Genomic DNA, 18,270 nt, shown 5'->3' with positions numbered 1-18,270 from the left:
TTCTAGGACATGCATAATGTCATTCTTTTTCAGCCAGGTGCAAAAGTAACATTAGATGAACGATCAAAACCAGAGAAATAAATTCAGTTTTAAAAGTCTCATTCAGCGACGCGTGGGAGTTCCCTTCACTGTAAGGGCAGGAACTGATGCCCATCACCACTCCCGAAAAATTCACAGAACTCAGAAGTTAAATAGTGATAAAACTTATAACCTGAAAATAATTAGCTACAAAGGTAAAGAACAACCCCTCTCCCAACTGAACAGTAAAATGGTTTTCCAGCACTAAATAGTCAAACTCTCATTATTCTTCCCAGCAGATATTATCCCACAACGCATAAACCAGAAGTAACTCGGTCTCTGTCACAGGCAACACCAGAAGGGCTCAAGGTACTTACTGTCCAGTTGTGAAGGGTGTTAATCCAGCTCATAAGGCTGTCATACAGGCCTGGCAGCAAAATTAAATTGCTCTTATTCCAGGTTCCACAAAGTCTTTCCTGTTACAGGAATCCTTGAGGTGAAGCTCCCAATCCAAAACTGCACCCTCCTGTGGTTATCAGAGAAAATAAATTGAGCACAGCTGACTGAAATTATTCTGATTCAATTATTTCATGAACACTTCAACTAACCACATTTATCAACCTCCTAAAGTCATAAATCATAGCAATCTCTGTTGGGAAATTCAAAAGTGACGTGGCCCCGCCTGAATCGGAGAAGGCAGGAGGCATCTGACAGCCTTGAGGAGCAGCCTTGTGTGAGCTGATTGGAATTTCTAGCAGTATTAATCTTAATAACTTCAGGTAGCTTCCTCCCCGCAGCCTAGGTCTTTCTGCACGAGCAGCAAGGGAGGGAGCACTGCAACAATTACTCCCCTGTTCTCTCCAGCTGACTCTGTTTTTTGATGAATATGAACACATCAGTCACGCTCACCCCCACCCGTAGCTCTTTTCTGCCCTCAGCAATGACCAAGCCAAACCCTGTGGAATTTAAATTGTGATTTGAGCCGTGAGGTACAAGACACGGGAAGAGACACGAGAACACCTGCTGATACAGCAGCATGGAATCACAGAATCCCTAGGCTGGAGAAGACCTTTGAGATCATGGACTCCAACCGTACCTGTCCACTACTAAATCACATCCCCAAGCACCTCATCTACCTGACTTTTAAATACCTCCAGGGATGGGGACTCCACCATCTCCCTGGGCAGCCTCTGCCAGTGCCTGAGAACCCTTGCGGTGAAGACATTTTTCCTGATGTCCAATCTGAACCTGCCCTGGTGCAGCTTGAGGCCATTCCCTCTCATCCTACCACTGGTGACTTGGGAGAAGAGACCAACACCCACTTCTCTACAACCTCCTTTCATGCAGTTGTAGACAGTGATAAGGTCTCCCCTCAGCCTCCTTTTCTCCGGGCTGAACAACCCCAGGTCCCTCAGCCGCTCCTCATAATGGAGACTCTCCTCAGCATGGAGACTGAAAAAGCAGCTTTGCTCTGTGCCTCACAAGTGCCTACAAACTGCAGCAGAAAAACAGCATTTATCCAAGATGTTGATACAATAGACTGAAGACATTCACACAGCATTAAACAATGACAAGAGATGATTAAAATACAGGTCAGAAATACTGACCTGGTCAAGCTGGAAAAATGGGCCGTGCGAACCTCATGAGGTTCAACAAGGCCGGGTGCAAGGTCCTACACTGGGGTCGGGGCAATCCCCAGTTTCAATACAGGATGGGGGACAATGTGATTGAGAGCAGCCCTGAGGAGAAGGACTTGGGGTGCTGATTGGTGAGAAGCTCCACATGAGCCGTCAATGTGCGCTCACAGCCCAGAAGGCCAACAGTGTCCTGGGCTGCATCCAAAGCAGAGTGGCCAGCAGGGAGGGAGGGGATTCTGCCCCTCTGTTCCTCTCTCATGAAACCCCATCTGGAGTCCTGTGTCCAGTCTTGGAATCCCCAACATAAGAAGGAGATGAAACTGTTGGAACGGGTCCAGAGGAGGCTACAAAGATGACCAGAGGGCTGGAGAACATTCTATATGAGGACAGGCTGAGAGAGTTGGGGTTGTTCAGCCTGGAGAAGGCTCCAAGGTGACCTTGTAGTGACTTTCCAGTACCTGAAGGGGCTACAAGAAAGCTGGAGAGGGACCGTTACAAAGGCTTCCAGTGATAAGACAAGGGGGAATGGCTTTAAATTGGAGAGGGGCAGATTTAGAGTAGACATAAGGAGGAATTTCTTCACCATGGGGGTGGTGAGGCCCTGGCCCAGGTTGCCCAGGGAAGCTGTGGCTGCCCCATCCCTGGAGGGGTTCAAGGCCAGGTTGGATGGGCCTTGGGCAGCCTGAGCCAGTGGGAGGTGTCCCTGCCCATGGCAGGGGGGTGGAACTGGATGGGCTTTGAGGTCCCTTCCAACTCCAACTGTACTATGATTCTACCTAAAAACTGAATCCAAGTAACTGTCACTTGCATCTAACAGGATGGTCAGAACAGTTGTTGAAGCTTTCCGGTATTTGCTTTGCAAAGGATTAAACAGCTCCCATCGTGGTGAAGCTTTCATTTGCACTTTTCCTAACAGACTTTGCACCAACATAACTACCAGATTTTCCCTATTGTACCCAGACTGACTTACAGAGAAAAGCACCAACAAAGCATCTATGGCTCCACCTACCCACCAGCCACTCTCCGCAGACACGTGTGCACCTCAGCCTCACTCTTTTGTAGATGCAAATAAATGTGTTACGCAGTCACTGTCCTAAAATTAAGAGGATGCTTCCACGTTTGCTGTGGAAGATCGTATCCTGAGTGGCATAAGCCTTTTTTTGGAAGCAATTCCTAGGTAAGTAACTTCGGCTTAAAATACTGATATGAACATACTGAGACATAGATAAAACTACTCAATGTCTTAGCGCACCAGTTGTGTGCTGGTAAACAGAATCATAGAATAGTTGGATTGGAAGAGACCTCAAAGCCCATCCAGTTCCACCCCCTGCCATGGGCAGGGACACCTCCCACTGGCGCAGGCTGCCCAAGGCCCATCCAACCTGGCCTGGAACCCCTCCAGGGATGGGGCAGCCACAGCTTCCCTGGGCAACCTGGGCCAGGGACTCACCACCCTCGTGGTGAAGAAATTCCTCCGAATGTCCAGTCTAAATCTGTGCCTCTCCAGTTTATATCCATTGCCCCTCGTCCTGTCACTCCACGCCTTTGTAAACAGCCCCTCTCCAGCTTTCTTGTAGCCCCTTTCAGTACTGGAAGGTCTCTGTAAGTTCTCCCTGGATCCTTCTCTTCTCCAGGCTGAACAACCCCAACTCTCTCAGCCTGATCATTTTTGTTCACAACCTCTGCAAAGTCAAACTCCAGTATTCTTTCTCTACCCCTTTCCCCAATTTCCAGGCACAGAGTCAAAGCATGGTTCAATATTTACTTTAGCAGAAGCTCTTTCCCACTATAAGAAACTAAGAGAATGTTTGTTTGGGTTTTTTTCCATGTGTGTTTGAAGGGAAGTTAAATTTACCATTGCACACTACATTCCATCCATCATCTTTGGAAACGGCGAGGTGCAAGACATTCAGATTGTAGTTCTGGCTATTTTGTGTAACACAATGGATAATCCATGCTTTGTTGCATGGATACGATCCCATAATTTCTGATAATTGCTAGTATTTTGACTAGTGTTTATAAAAAAAAAATCTAAGCAAACCCCCCAAAATAAAACATTCATAATTTGGCTAAAACTTTCTCACTCTGAAACAGTTTCCTTATCCAATTCTGTGCACTGCTGTTCCAAGTAGCTCCAAATATCAGTACCATTTCTGCCATTTTTCCAGTCTTTCTTGTTTTCTCAGTCCTCTAAATTTGTAGAAACTGGCAGTGGTTCAAAGGCTTTGTCTGCCAAGTCTGTTACCACCACAGGATTCAACTCATCCAGACTTGTTGATTAGTATGTGGTATATTCAGGTTTTCCAAGGTTTTCCATACTTTCCTAAATTTATCCTGTTTAGAAGCTTTTCGACGGCTCCTCCTGCTAAGATCCTGAACTTGGGGCAGCACCAGAATAAATGGACAAGTTGCTGAGAAGGTACATTAGAGGTGTTCCGTGCTCAGCCCAGCTGCTTGGCAGCTGTTCCTATAGCTCCAGGGTAACAGCAACCCACATATCTGCCACGCGTCTCCACGCAGGGAGCTTGGCTCCTGGATTTAGTAAAACTCATTCATCTCTTTCTCCCCAAAGCTATCTTCTGTGCTGGACCACCAAAACCCCCTTTATGAAACTGGGGTTGCTGTAGCACCAAAACCTGCGGCATCAAAACAAGGTGGATTTTCTCAAGTACAGCTCAAAATTCTTTTACTGTGAGCTAAGTCCGTGTGGAGAGGAGGATGTGCCTCAGATATTATATATTAATCACATCTCGTATCTTGAGCTGTTCTCCCTAGCACACTCCCTTAAGTCATAAACAGAGGAATAAACAGCGTCTGTCAAGCAGAGTCTTATGCAGATTTAATGACTGGGATCCATATAGACCACTTGGTATTTTCTTCCCGCTCCCTGAGATCCGTTACCCAATCCGACACCTTCACACAGAAGCAGACTACAACGCGCTCACACGTGCAATTGCAACCCAACATCCGAAAAGAATAAGGAACAGCTAAAATTCTTATCCCCTTAAAAACCTACAAGTTCAGACTAATAACTTATGGCTCAACAAAACCTTGACAGCAGCTACGCTGCATGAAACATCTCCAACATAGAATGGTAGAATAGTATGGGTTGGAAGGGACATTAAAGTTCATCCAGTTCCACCTCCTGCCATGGACAAGGACACCTCCCACTGGATCAGGCTGATCGAAGCCCCATCCAACCTGGCCTGGAACCCCTCCAGGGATGGGGCAGCCACAGCTTCCCTGGGCAACCTGGGCCAGGGCCTCACCACTCTCATGGTGAAGAAATTCCTCCTTATGTCTACTCTAAATCTGCCCCTCACCAGTTCATATCCATTGTCCCTCATCCTATCACTAAAAGGCCCTCCCCCCAGCTTTCTTGTAGTCCCTTCAGGTACTGGAAGGTCGCTATAAGGTCTCCTCGGAGCCTTCCCTTCTCCAGGCTGAACAACCTCAACTCTCTCAGCCTGTCAGAACTAAAATGCTGCAATATAAAATGGCAATTCCCTAGCACTTAAATCAGTTAACACAGGGAGATTAACATGGAAGAGCTTTAAAGATCTTTAATATCACAGACAAAATAAGCAAATATTCTTTTTTTCTCCCCATTCTTTATGTCTATCATTTACTGCACTTACTGCCAATTTCTTCCGTCTTTCCTATTTCTGTTTTCCAAACTGATCCTTCCCTGATCTTGTTTTTCTCAATTCACTTTTCACTCTGTATTTGTCAGTCTTCCTTTTACTTTTTCTTCTACTTTTTCTTTTTCTCCAAATCTGAATGCCATTTTCTCCTTGCTTCACTGACCAGAGCTGCAGATGGAATGAGCAGGAGCAATGTGCAAATTGTTCTGGAGAGCATCATCCGTGGCTTCACACCCAGCAGCAACCTTTATGGGAAGACCAGACTTCTTGAAAATCCGATTTGCACTTTTCTTCTAGTCCCTTCACTTGCTCTTCCGGAAATTATAGGCTTTCTGCAGCCTCAGAATGGCATTCATACCACAGGCTCCACAAAAATGTTTTAAGCGCTTTCTTCATATTGCCTAGAAAGAAGCAAAAAACAACCCCAGAACTCTCAACATCCTCTGCAAAGACAAAACAGCAGCTCTATCACATTACGAGCTCATATTTGAATCCAAATAAGAGTTGCCATTACCTACTCTTCATTGCTTCAGCTCCGTTGAAGGCATTTCTACCTCATGGTGTCTCACCACTCCAGATGACAGTCAGATGATATGGTTGAAGATCATCTCAAAAAAGCTTCAGAATTTCAGTCTCAAACACTGCAGGGGTTACCAGGCTGTAAGATTTGGGAATTTCAACTAAACAGACAAACAGAGAACTAATGCGTTCTGTTGTCAGTTGCAAAATACAATAGCCAGGCAGCTTAACTCTTTACAAAAAGCACTGTTTTCACCTAATTTTATGGCTGAAACCATATGATCTTGATTACACCCTGACTTCCACTCACCTTTGTGAAATGAAAAGGTGTGATGCAAGGAGAATTGGTCTACAGCAAACATCAACTCTACTCATGTCATCCAATACACGACTTATTAACTCAATGTTGACAACCACTTCATTAAGTTCATGGGCTTCGGTGCAGGTCATGCTGATTTTAGCACTGACAACATGGCCTCAAGCTGCACTGGGGCAGGTTCAGATTGGACTTCAGGACAAACTTCTTCACCGAAGGGGTTCTCAAACACTGGAACAGTGACCCGGGGAGGTGATTGAGTTCCCATCCCTGGAGGTGTTTAAAAGCTGAGTAGATGAGGTGCTTGGGGATATGATTTAATAGTAGGCAGGTATGGTTTGTCTTGATCTCAAATGTCTTTTCCAACCTAGGTATTCCATGATCACAGGCAAGGGTCCAGATCAGTTCCAAGGGGTTTTGCTTTTTGTCTTTAATTTGAAGTTAGGACCATTTCTAGATAAAGTGAAACAGGTTGCTATTTCAAGCGTCTCATTAAATGGCCAAAAATCCATATTGACTTTGCTCAGCATCATCTTGATCATACTCAAATCTTTATAATGACCACAGAATTATAGAATGGTTTGAGCTGGAAGGGACCTTAAAGCCCATCCAGTTCCACCCCCTGCCATGGACAGGGACACCTCCCACCGGACCAGGGTGCTCAAGGTCCATCCAACCTGGCCTTGAACCCCTCCAGGGATGGGGCAGCCACAGCTTCCCTGGGCAACCTGGGCCAGGGCCTCACCACCCTCACGGTGAAGAATTTCCTCCTGATGTCTAATCTAAATCTTCCCCTCTCCAATTTATAGGCCTTCCCCCTACTCCTCAGCAATTCCTTTCTCCTTCAATAATTCACTTTCTGTGGAATAACAATCCTGTATCAAGTGGTTTTGTAAATCCATAGTAGATACATATATTACATTGGTGGAAAAGAAAAGATTTCCAGCATCAAATCTGGAATAAAATAAGTTTCTAGAAGGCAACGTTGACAATCTTTACATTTTTAAGGACTACCATAACTCGCTTTTTCAAAACCAAAACCTATTGAATCTCCTTAGCTTGGCACACTCTGCAAAGAAAGAATAAAAATAATTTGAAAGGTCAAACCCACAACAATTATGTGCTTACCAGCATTAGTACGTGACTCTGGAAGGAACATTCTCTGTGAGACATTGAAACAACCCAGCGCTGTGACTGAGACAAGGATTGGAATTCCTGCAGCAGCACTGGACTCCTCTCTGTACAGGAATCGTCTCGCTCCAGTCTTACTGCCAACAAGGTGTGTTGTTTCCAGTAATAAAACTGAGATTCTGTAAGAAACTCATCTGAGACATGAATGCTTTCTGAAATCCCCTAAACCACAACCTACAACCAAAGGAAACAGTTGTGAGAGAGAAACAAACGCGCTGTCTCAGCACTGGAGACAAAGCTTTAGAGAATACATTATTATTTTTAACTTCTATACCTGGCAAATAGCACACGTCCAGGGAGGTAAGTAAAGCCCAGACAAGCACCGAGCGATTCTCTGCCAGTACTCTTTGTAGTGTCCAGCAATTCATGGTTCAAAAGGATCTTCTAAGCCAGAGATGCTGCCTTTATATTTAGCAGCCTTTAACGGATTAATCTTTCAAGTACCAGTTCAGGTACTTTCAAGTCACGTAAACTTTAACATTAATGAGATTTTTTTTTGTTGTTTCTGTGGGTGTGGGCTGTTTTATTTTCCAGGGGGAAGAGGTTGTTCAAGAGGAGTGTCACAGCTCACCCGTACGCCTGTGGAGACCACCTCATTTTGTATGCTTTGAGCCACCACCCACAGATTCCATTTAATAACCTCTCATTCTGCCATCGGGAAAGGCAGTGAACAATCACTCCCTTCATCCTCTCCCTTTGCCACTTGTGATTTTATGGACTTTCATCATCTCTTCTCAACCACCTGCCTTTCAGGCTGTTTAGTTCCCCACATACAGGTGTTGCGTGCTATTCATCATTCCCATCACCCTCCTCCAAAATCTTTCCCAGTTTGACTACATTGGCTTTAAGACGGAATAAAGCAGAGGTTCTGGTTAACATCATTTTATTTTCTTCTCTATTTGCTTTACAGTAATTCTGAGCATTATTTAAAATTTTAACCTTTATAAAACTGATGATTTTTAGGATCTATTAAACCTCTAAGATTTTATTTCCAAGCAGTAACAGCCACACACTGGTGATCCTTAGCAGTTACATCCTTCTCCCCTGTCTGTTACTACACGTTACCTCCACTGAATTTCATCTTCCATTTCATCATCCATCCAATCCGTGATGCACAGCCCTGCTATAATTCTTCAGGCACTCATCCTTACTAATCTGAGCAGCCTCTGCAAACTTTGCTGCACTCCTATGTGTCATGAACACACTGAAAAGCACAGGTCTATGCACAAATCCCTGCAAGACCTCATTCGTAATTTCGTCTTGCCATAGAATCATAGAAGAGTTAGAGTTGGAAAGGACCTTAAAGATCATCTAGTTCCACCCCAAACTGGAACGTGATGATTTATTTTCACTTCCTATCTTTCAATTGGTTATTTAACCATCTTTGAACCCTTCCTCTTGTCCTACAGCAGTTTGCTTTCTCTAACAGCCTGGGACAAATTCTAGTGATAAAGCTTTCCCTTTCTGAAGGTCATAGAATCATGGAATAGTTTGGGTTGGAAGGGACCTTGAAGATCATCCAGTTCCACCCCCTGCCATGGACAAGGACACCTCCCACTGGCTCAGGCTGATCGAAGCCCCATCCAACCTGGCCTGGAACACCTCCAGGGATGGGGCAGCCACAGCTTCCCTGGGCAACGTGGGCCAGAGCCTCACCACCCTCAGTGTGAAGAATTCCTTCCTAATGTCTCATCTAAATCTTCCGCCTCCAAGTTAAAGCCATTTCCACAGCGCTGCCAGTGCCGTATGCTGCTCAGATCCCACTTTACAGACAGCTGAGAAATAATTAAAACTTGACCCTTCCTGTTCTCTCAATTCTACTGCAACAGATTTCATTCCAATGCAACCTGCTACTCCCTTCCTTCTCAGTGTTCATCCCCTCTCTTCTTCCCTATTTATACAGATTTAACATAAATTAACATTTAACATTATGTAAATTCAAACAAAATAAAATATTTCTTCATATTATTTGTTTACAGAGCCTTCCAGCTCGTAGAAGCTTACAGTATTAAAGGAAATACGGACACCTCAAAATTAGCCTGAAAGCTGTCCCGGATTTATTACACATTAAAAATTAAATCCCGCATAGTGTTACATAATTTCCCACCACCTTCACACTGCCATATACATTAATAGACCATAAAGTTTCATCAGACCTTTACTGCTAGCGTGAAGAAAGCTTTAAAGAGTTTCACCACATGCTGAAGATATTGCAGGTTTTTTCGTGTGTGTGTGTAGGGAACAACAATGTTTTGTGTCTGAAGACAAAGCTCCACATGTAAAGGTGCAGCTCAACCAAGGAGTCTGATATTCAGACAGCTGAAGCACTACTGATTTGGAAATGCATTTTTTTTTCTTACAGTGAATATAGTGATTCTATGCTTAGCTCACGCCTAATTACAGACTGATGCTCTCTGAAATAGCACGACTTTAAAATCTTAACATAGAAAAGTAAACGATCAAAATTTCCAATGAAACGTTCACTCTGGAGCGGACTGGCAGCATTGTTAACAGAAAAAAAATAGCAGAGATTATTTTTTACTCCTATGAATTCTTCTAAATAAGCTCTTCAAAAAAAAAAAGCCAGAAATAGAATTCAGCTTCCACCTTTCGTGGAGGCTTTGGCCTGCAGCAGGCAGTCACGCACTCAAAGCCCATTCTCACCGAAGCAGCTGTGTATACACAACAAATCACATTTGGACATGTTTCGATCCAAGAGCGGGTAAGGACAAGCAGAGGTGAGCAGCGGGCTGTCCCTCAACACCCGCGGTTGCCATAGCAACGGGAGGAATCACAGGAAGAGGCCAGTATTGATCTCTCCATCCCATGTTCTTCACCAAGTGGTCTTACGCATCGCTACCAAAACCGACACCATCGTGCAGATCCAGGTTCTGAAGTTAATGGGAAATAATAGCGAAGAAAAGGCAACAGGGAGTAATTCCTGCCGCGGTGAGTCTGAGCACACAAAGATCGGGCAGCGCAATTTGCATCTTAACACAAGCTACGCGAGGGGAGGGGGTTGTCGGTACGTACAGATGTTTCACCAGGCCCTTTCCATCTGTGTGTCCTCCTGCAGCCTCGGTGTTTGCAATAAGAGAGTCGCCAGTGCCTAGGTCAGGCGCTGCAAAGAACAGGACACTGCAAAGGATGCTTTGGGCGTAGTGGAAAGCCTGCTACGTCACGTCAGCGTGCTGCAGAATGGCACAGAGCCAAAATGATAAGGAAGGCAGACTACTTACAAATCTTTAAGATTGGCATTAATTAACTACGGCATAGCTCCAGAGTCCCTCAAAATGCACGACAGCACAACTAAGTTCTATAAACATGGGATAATACATTACATGAGAATATAAGAGATTTTGGTAGAGACTAATATCGTTTCCAATAACAACACATAGCTCAAAATCGCATTTCGTTTGCAAATTCCAGGATGGTCCTTTGTTGATATACATAAGGCTTAAATGAAAAATGTATTTTCAAGGTTTCGCCTTCAGGATTAACGTTTCCTCTTAGGATATGCAAAATGAGAGAGAAAGTCTTTAAAATATCAGACTGAATTAAGAAAGCCTTTTAATACTACCCCAAACTGCAGCTATAAACACTGAATAATGACCAGAAGAGTTACAACGCCGCCCTAGCTTAGAGCAGAAGGCTGCTTCTATCTGAAGGAAGATATTCTTGTAAACGAGATCGCTTCTGCTTCATGCACCCTCCGTTATCCCAGTTTCATCTCAGTGTAACACCACCTCTGTAATCCACTACATCTGCATAAAGCTGAAGGAATAAAGCAATAGCATGGGAAGTATCCAGTATCTCCAGAAAATTTATCACTCACAAAGTGATGAGCCCCTCAAACAAAAAAAATTCGAACTAGTTTGGCCTTCAGAAAGTGCATCATAGTCTTCCAAGGCAAATATAAAAGACAAATTAAAAGTGTCTCTATTAGTAGAGATATTCTTAACCAAATTTAACATTTATACTTAAAAAAAACAGATCCTGAAAAAAAACACCAAAACCCTAAACAATACCTACCAATTGTGTACATCAATATAACAACTCCACCATAAACTAAACAAATTATAACAGTATGTGATACTTCAGAGCTCTGGGAACCCTGTTAATAACAAGTCTTCCATCGTAACTTAAAGAGGCAAATAGCCACGGGTCTGCTGAAGACCATTCGACCGCATAGACGCTATCTTCATGCTCTTCGTAGGTAGCTATTACACTGTCCTGAAGGGGTTCTTTAATCCTAAAATAGAAGGGAAAAAAAAAAATAAAGAAAATAGTAAGGATCTGAGAACATACATGATTTAAAACGGAATCATAAAACGGTTTGAGTTGGACGATCATCCAGTTCCAACCCCCTGCCATGGGCAGGGACACCTCCCACTGGCTCAGGCTGCCCAAGGCCCATCCAACCTGGCCTTGAACATCTCCAGGGATGGGGCAGCCACAGCTTCCCCGGGCAACCTGGGCCAGGGCCTCACCACCCTCAGCGGGAATAAATTACTCCTTATTCCTAAGTCTAAGTCTGACCCTCTTCCATACAGCAATATTAAGTATCACTAACACCAAAACAGGCAACCTCCCATTTGAAGTATAAGGGAGCAGTAGGACGTGCAATGGAAATGTTTCAGACCAGCTACCTGCACGTACCTATCACAGAATCACAGAATCCCTGGAGTGGAAAAGACCTTTGAGATCATTGAACACAACTGTACCTGTCCACTACTAATTCATATCCCCAACCACCTCATCTACCCGTCTTTTAAACCCCTCCTGAGATGGGGACTCCACCCTCTCCTTGGGCAGCTTCTGCCAGGGTCTGAGAGCACTTTCAGTGACAAGTTTTTCCTGATGTCCAATCTGAACCTGCCCTGGCACTGCTTGAGGCCATTCCCTCTCATCCTACCACCTGTCACTTGGGAGAAGAGACCAACACCCACCTCTCTACAACCTCCTTTCAGGCAGTTGGAGACAGTGATAAGGTCTCCCCTCAGCCTCCTCTTCTCCAGGCTAAACAACCCCAGGCCTCTCAGACACTCCTCATAACCCTTGTTCTCCAGCCCCTCCACCAGCTCCGTTCCCTTCTCTGGACATGCTCCAGCCCCTCAACACCCTTCTTGTAGTGAGGGGCCCCAAACTGAACCCAGGATTCAAGGTGCAGCCTCACCAGTGCTAAGTCCAGGGGTACAATCCCTTCCCTGCTCCTGCTGGCCACGGTGTCTCTGATCCAAGCCAAGATGCCATTGGCCTTCTTGGCCACCTGGGCCACTGCTGGCTCATGTTCAGTCGCTGTCAACCAACACCTCCAGGTCCTTCTCCTCCTGGCACTTTCCAGTCACTCTTCCCCCAGCCTGGAGCTGCTCGGGGTTGTTGTGTCCCAAGGGCAGGTTCTTGGCACTTGGCCTTGTTAAACCTCATCCTGCTGGTCTCAGCGCATGGATCCAGCCTGTTCAGACCCCTCTGCAGCTTCCTTTCCCTCCAGCAGATCGACACTTCCACCCAGCTTTGTGTCATCTGTGACCTTACTAAGGGTCCATTCAATCACCTCATCCAGATCATCGATAAAGATATTGAACAGAACCGGACCCAGCCCTGAGCACATGGGACACCACTTGTGACCCGCCTCCAGCTGGATTCACCTTTGTAGGTCTGTGTTTTAGATAACACAGCAATGTCGAGTCAATGCTAAAGAATCCATTTGCAGTGACAAAGCACTTCTTATTCTCAACTTCAGTGCATTTCCATGTCTCAGAACCTACACCAGGCATCCCTCTAAAGCAAGCTAAACTACAGGCTAGGATCTAAAAGCACTTCAACATTTTTATCACCATCTTTTCTCTCCACATGCTCCATCCCTTCTTCCTTCCCCCCTCTAACCGAATTCTTAGTATATAATCTTATTAGAGACATGCAGGTAGGTAAGAAGTTGCAGATCTTAAAACCACAGTCTCTCCTGTGCTGCCATCCTGGACTCATTCTCTGCATAGCAGTGGAAGGGAGGTGGAGGCACCAGTCTTGAACAGTTTAATTCCTATCTCCCATTCTTAGCGTTACACTAACACCAGATTCTCATCTATTATTGCATACCTCACCTCTCACTATAACACCCAAGCTTCTCGTCATCTGCATCATAAGAGATAGACACGTATTTGCAATGCGAAAGAACATCTAAGAATAGATTCAGGCCATTGTCTGAAGTTCAAACCACCCAAAAGCCATCAATTGTGCTCTGCTAGCTGAGAACAGTCCTTCTTTCCTCCACTCACAGAGCCAGTTCCTCCTCTCAGAGCAACACCGCAGCAAATTATTCTGTAGCTACAGGGTAGGTGAGTTATCAGAGGATGACCTTGGAGCTCCTTCACTCACAGAGGATCATCGTTGCCTGACAGGAATCAGTCAGCCTTTCAGAAGCATCTCCCTGCCTCCCAGAAAGAGTCTGGTATTACAGCTGCGATCCTCCTAATGGAAAGCAAAGCTGAAGAGGCCGAGGGACCTGGGGTTGTTTAGACCTCCTGGAGAAAAGGAGGCTGAGGGGAGACCTTATCACTGTCTACAACTGCCTGAAAGGAGGATGGAGAGAGGTGGGTGTTGGTCTATTCTCCCCAGTGACAGGCGATAGGACAAGAGGGAATGGCCTCAAGCTGCGCCAGGCGAGGTTCAGATTGGACATCAGGAAAAACTTCTTCACTGAAAGGGTTTTCAAACACCACAACAGCTGCCCAGGGAGATGGTGGAGTCCCCATCCCTGGAGGCGTTTAAAGGACAGGTAGATGAAGTGCTTAGGGATATGGTTTAGTAGTAGACAGGTACGGGTGGAGTTGATGATCTCAAAGGTCTTCTCAAACCTAGGGATTCTATGATTGCCACTCAATCACTTGAAACAGATGCTGCTACTACAGGAATGAGGTGCTGTTATTGGCTGCCTTGGCCCATTGCTGCTGCTCTCAAAGCTTGAGTCTCCTGATCACAAAGTCTATCTGGTAGCACATTCAAATCACTTGCAGGGTATCGCTGCTCCACCCAGCCAGCCTAACCAGCTGCGAATTTAACATCGCAATTAAAATCCATTTGAATTTAATGACTAAAGCAAAAGCAGTCTGATACTGCCTCAGATATTTAGTTTCAAGGACTTTTATCGCTTACTTAACACTATGTTTAAGGTCAACTGAAAAAAGGTGCTAGTACAAACATGCAGCCCCTGGTTAATTACAAAGAGCAGGCTTCTTTTGCAGTTCTCCTGAATATGTGCTTTGATACAAGCCATCTAACAGCAGAGAGCTAATAAACACGCACGCAGACACTTCACCTCCCGCAATGCGTTCTTCTACCTTCCTGCTAACTGACACGCCTGGTTAAGAGAAAGTTGGTCACGTCCCCAGACGGCAATGGGCTTCACGCGGTGCTCACCCACTTACCCACAACCCCATTACGCTGAAGGTTTCAAATGTCTCTCTGGATAAGCAGGGGAGTAATGCGCTGTGCACATGGCTGTCAGGGGACACGACCGACTTTCAGTTAACCAGGAGGCTCAGTTAACCAAAGGTTGGATAAACAAGGACAAATAAGCTCCTAGATTATACTATTTTCTCTATGCTCCGGCTTGTTTCAGTGTTTCATTTAAATAACACAGTTCATCTAATTTAATTTACAGAAATCACCAGGGAATGAGTGTTCAGGAAAGAAGGCTGCCGATGAACTTCTGTTTGGCATTTCCATTTATAACTACAATTTTAAACTGCCTTTTATTATTATCTACATGCCAAATTTCTTCTTGGGCAAGAAAGTAATGTTGTGCCTTCCCCGAAAGAATAAGCACAGTGTTTCGTGTGGTTCTTCAGGACATGAGTTCAGTTTTTGGTGTTCTTTTCTTAAGTAGCATAGGTCTATGACACCACTATGCATAATTAACAATGGTATAACCTTGAGACAGTCACTGAGAATCTGAGAAAGCCCTTACGAAAGTGATCACTCAGTGTAAAAGATCTTGATACTATATAAGATAATAAAGATGGAAAATCATCTCAGAATGACACCTTCCTCAGGAAAAATACGGAAGACCCACAAGAAACCGTTTATGAGCACCTTTTACAAAGACAATGAATGAAAACAGTTTAGCCTTTAATTATGTAATTGATAATCAGCCCAGAATGATTCTGCTAGTTGAATAAAGAACAGCTATTTTGCAGGTTTTGGAACACAGAGGAGAGTTTAGAACCTTAAATTTCTTGCCAGTTAGAGAAGGTTCAGAAACACGTCATCAAAAACTCACAGTAAAAAACAGGTAATCTCTACCTATGACCACGTAAGTTGAAGACTTGTGCCCTGTGGAGCTAAAACTGTGCTGCTTTCTCTTTGTAGGCTTATTTACATAGCACGAGCCCTACCAGCTTCTCCTAAGAAAGGAGAAGAGCTTTCATTTTACTAGATAACGTTGAGGTTAATTGTGTTACAGACTTGAGAGAGAAGCCTGTTAAGCCCTGCATAATTGTTTTCACATAGAGAGCTGTTATTTCCAATTACTTCTCATACTAACAAACACTTAAGTTTCCAGTGCTTGCGATTGTGTTTTGTCACCATAATGGTCAATAAAATATGTTTTTTAGAGTCACCAAAAATCATTAATTCCTTCTCACAGCCATAATTAAATCCTCTTTAATCCAAAAATTACTATGAAATAAAAGTGATTCAATAGAACAGCAACACGTACCGCAGCACGCCATTGGATTGCTTGAAAAGCACGTCATTGGATTCCAGAATAAACTCTATGGATGTCCTTCCCCCTTAACTGCAGGAGAAAGCTTAGCAACTGGAGGGGTTTGTTTCTGGGAAGCTTAGACAACACACCATTTCCTTTTTAAATCTCTTAAGCAAAACTGAATTCAAGGATGTTCACACTGGAATACAATTTTTATGTAATATGATTGGCCGTTCATATTACTGTAAGCATCATCATTTATTTTTACTCAAAGAACAGCATTCTGAGCTGCTACTACAGGAAAATGCCATCTTTAAAAAGAAGAAATGCAGATTTTAATATAATAGGTTTCATAGTTGCCCTAGTACGCAAAATAAATTAAAGGTATATTAGCTGATGAGAGTTAAATAAAAAAATAATATGGAAAAAAACACAGAATCACAGAATCACAGAATCACAAGGTTGGAAAGGACCCATTGGATCATCGAGTCCAACCATTCCTAAAACTCCCTAAACCATGTCCCTCAGCACTTCATCCACCCGTTCCTTAAACACCTCCAGGGAAGGTGACTCGACCACCTCCCTGAGCAGCTGTTCCAGTGCCCAATGACTCTTACTGTGAAGAATTTTTTTCTGATATCCAACCTGAACCTCCCCTGACGGAGCTTCAGGCCATTCCCTCTTGTCCTGTACCCTGTCACTTGGGAGAAGAGCCCAGCTCCGTCCTCTCCACAACCTCCTTTCAGGTAGTTGTAGAGAGTAATAACGTCTCCCCTCAGCCTCCTCTTCTCCAGGCTAAACAACCCCAGCTCTCTCAGCCGCTCCTCATAACCCTTGTTCTCCAGCCCCCTCACCAGCTTCGTTGCTCTTCTCTGGACACACTCCAGAGCCTCAACATCCTTGTGGTGAGGGGCCCAGAACTGAACACAGTATTCGAGGTGCGGTCTCACCAGTGCTGAGTACAGAGGGAGAATAACCTCCCTGGACCTGCTGGTGACCCCATTTCTGATACAAGCCAAGATGCCGTTGGCCTTCTTGGCCCCCTGGGCACACTGCTGGCTCATGTTCAGTCGGCTGTCAACCAGCACCCCCAGGTCCTTCTCTTCCGTGCAGCAAAATGGTCTAGGAAGTAGAAAGTGCTGCTGTGCTAACATTTGGCCCCGATTTACACATCCAGACAAATCAAGTCCTGAATAGCAGCATTCCCCAAAACAGAAACTCTTTAAGTTGCTTTCATTAATTGAGTCTTTTGGTTGATTCCATAGCACAGTCCTATGATTTCTAGATTTTCCTGAGACATAAATACCACAAGCAAAATATCAAAATTAACAGCACTGCCAGCTGTGTGAAAATACCCTCAAAGCCTGCCTTCCCTTCAACGTTTGGCAAATACTTTTCACAATACAAGTCCTGGCAATTTACTCTCCTGAAGTCTGGATGTATACACAAATGTCTTACGTTAGACCACACAGCTCATCGGTATTATCATGACACTACAGGATTTACTATTCAAAATGCTCCAAACCACATTTCTTTCACAAAAAGGAGAAATCACCACTTCCTTGAAATGGAATTTTGAAGGAAATCTTTCTACAGGGACTCCAGCCACAATTTTCTCTTTGGTCCATTCTGAAGATGTTCCTACACTTAAAATCTCATTAAAATCTAATATTCTGTACTGGAAGGACCAGTCCTTTACACCTCAGATTTAAAAGCAAAATAGTGAGGAGTGTTTGTGTTAGGTCTTGTTCTGTTTGAACAAGAGTGTGGCTGACATCTAGAGTGAACAAGATGGAAACATAAGACTTCACAGAGCCATAGAATAGTTTGGGTTGGAAGGGACCTCAAAGATCATCCAGTTCCAACCCCCTGCCATGGGCAGGGGCACCTCCCACTGGCTCAGGCTGCCCAAGGCCCATCCAACCTGGCCTGGAACAACTTGGTTTCGATCTTGTTCTGTTTGTGTTAAGGGACAGCATTGGTAACATCTCTGGTGAATGGAAATATAAGATGGAAACATAAGACTTCAGGAAGAACACCAAAAAAAGTATTTCTCTATGTATATTTCTGGTACAATCTGCAATAGCTAAGAAAGATAAGGATACCCTTGGAACGTCTTGCCAAAGAAAGGGAGCATATGGGACATTGTACTGATCTCAGCAATCAATTCTGCAATGAGAACACAGCAGAAATTCAAACCCGTAACCCCAAAAGACAGCTAAGGGAGCTGGTAGCTAATTC

At 44.4% G+C, this 18,270-nt stretch overlaps 1 protein-coding gene and 1 long non-coding RNA gene across 4 annotated transcripts in view; both read right to left on the bottom strand.

Moving 5' to 3' along the window:
* LOC128851834 (uncharacterized) overlaps positions 1 to 8,889 on the bottom strand; it is a 41,435-nt gene extending 32,546 nt beyond the window's left edge. Inside the window, exons 1-4 of one of the 3 annotated variants that reach the window (XR_008449329.1) lie at positions 7,263 to 8,889; positions 5,814 to 5,979; positions 5,294 to 5,700; positions 396 to 544 (exon numbers count right to left, since the gene is read on the bottom strand). This is a non-coding gene — a long non-coding RNA (uncharacterized LOC128851834). Of the gene's footprint in view, positions 1 to 395; positions 545 to 5,293; positions 5,701 to 5,813; positions 6,349 to 7,262 lie in introns of those variants that run through there. The other 2 variants (XR_008449330.1, XR_008449328.1) reach the window with 2 other exon arrangements.
* A 1,271-nt stretch (positions 8,890 to 10,160) lies between these two features.
* Positions 10,161 to 18,270, bottom strand: part of EIPR1 (EARP complex and GARP complex interacting protein 1) — an 84,088-nt gene continuing 75,978 nt past the window's right edge. Inside the window, exon 9 of the mRNA XM_009559317.2 lies at positions 10,161 to 11,577. Within this exon, the coding sequence (XP_009557612.1) occupies positions 11,403 to 11,577 (175 nt within the window). The 3' untranslated portion in view covers positions 10,161 to 11,402. The remainder of the gene's footprint in view (positions 11,578 to 18,270) is intronic.

Source organism: Cuculus canorus, chromosome 3, assembly GCF_017976375.1.
Source record: "Cuculus canorus isolate bCucCan1 chromosome 3, bCucCan1.pri, whole genome shotgun sequence".
Lineage (NCBI taxonomy): Eukaryota > Metazoa > Chordata > Aves > Cuculiformes > Cuculidae > Cuculus > Cuculus canorus.
Note: the sequence above shows the minus strand (reverse complement) of the source record. Positions and strands in the feature narration are given on the sequence as shown.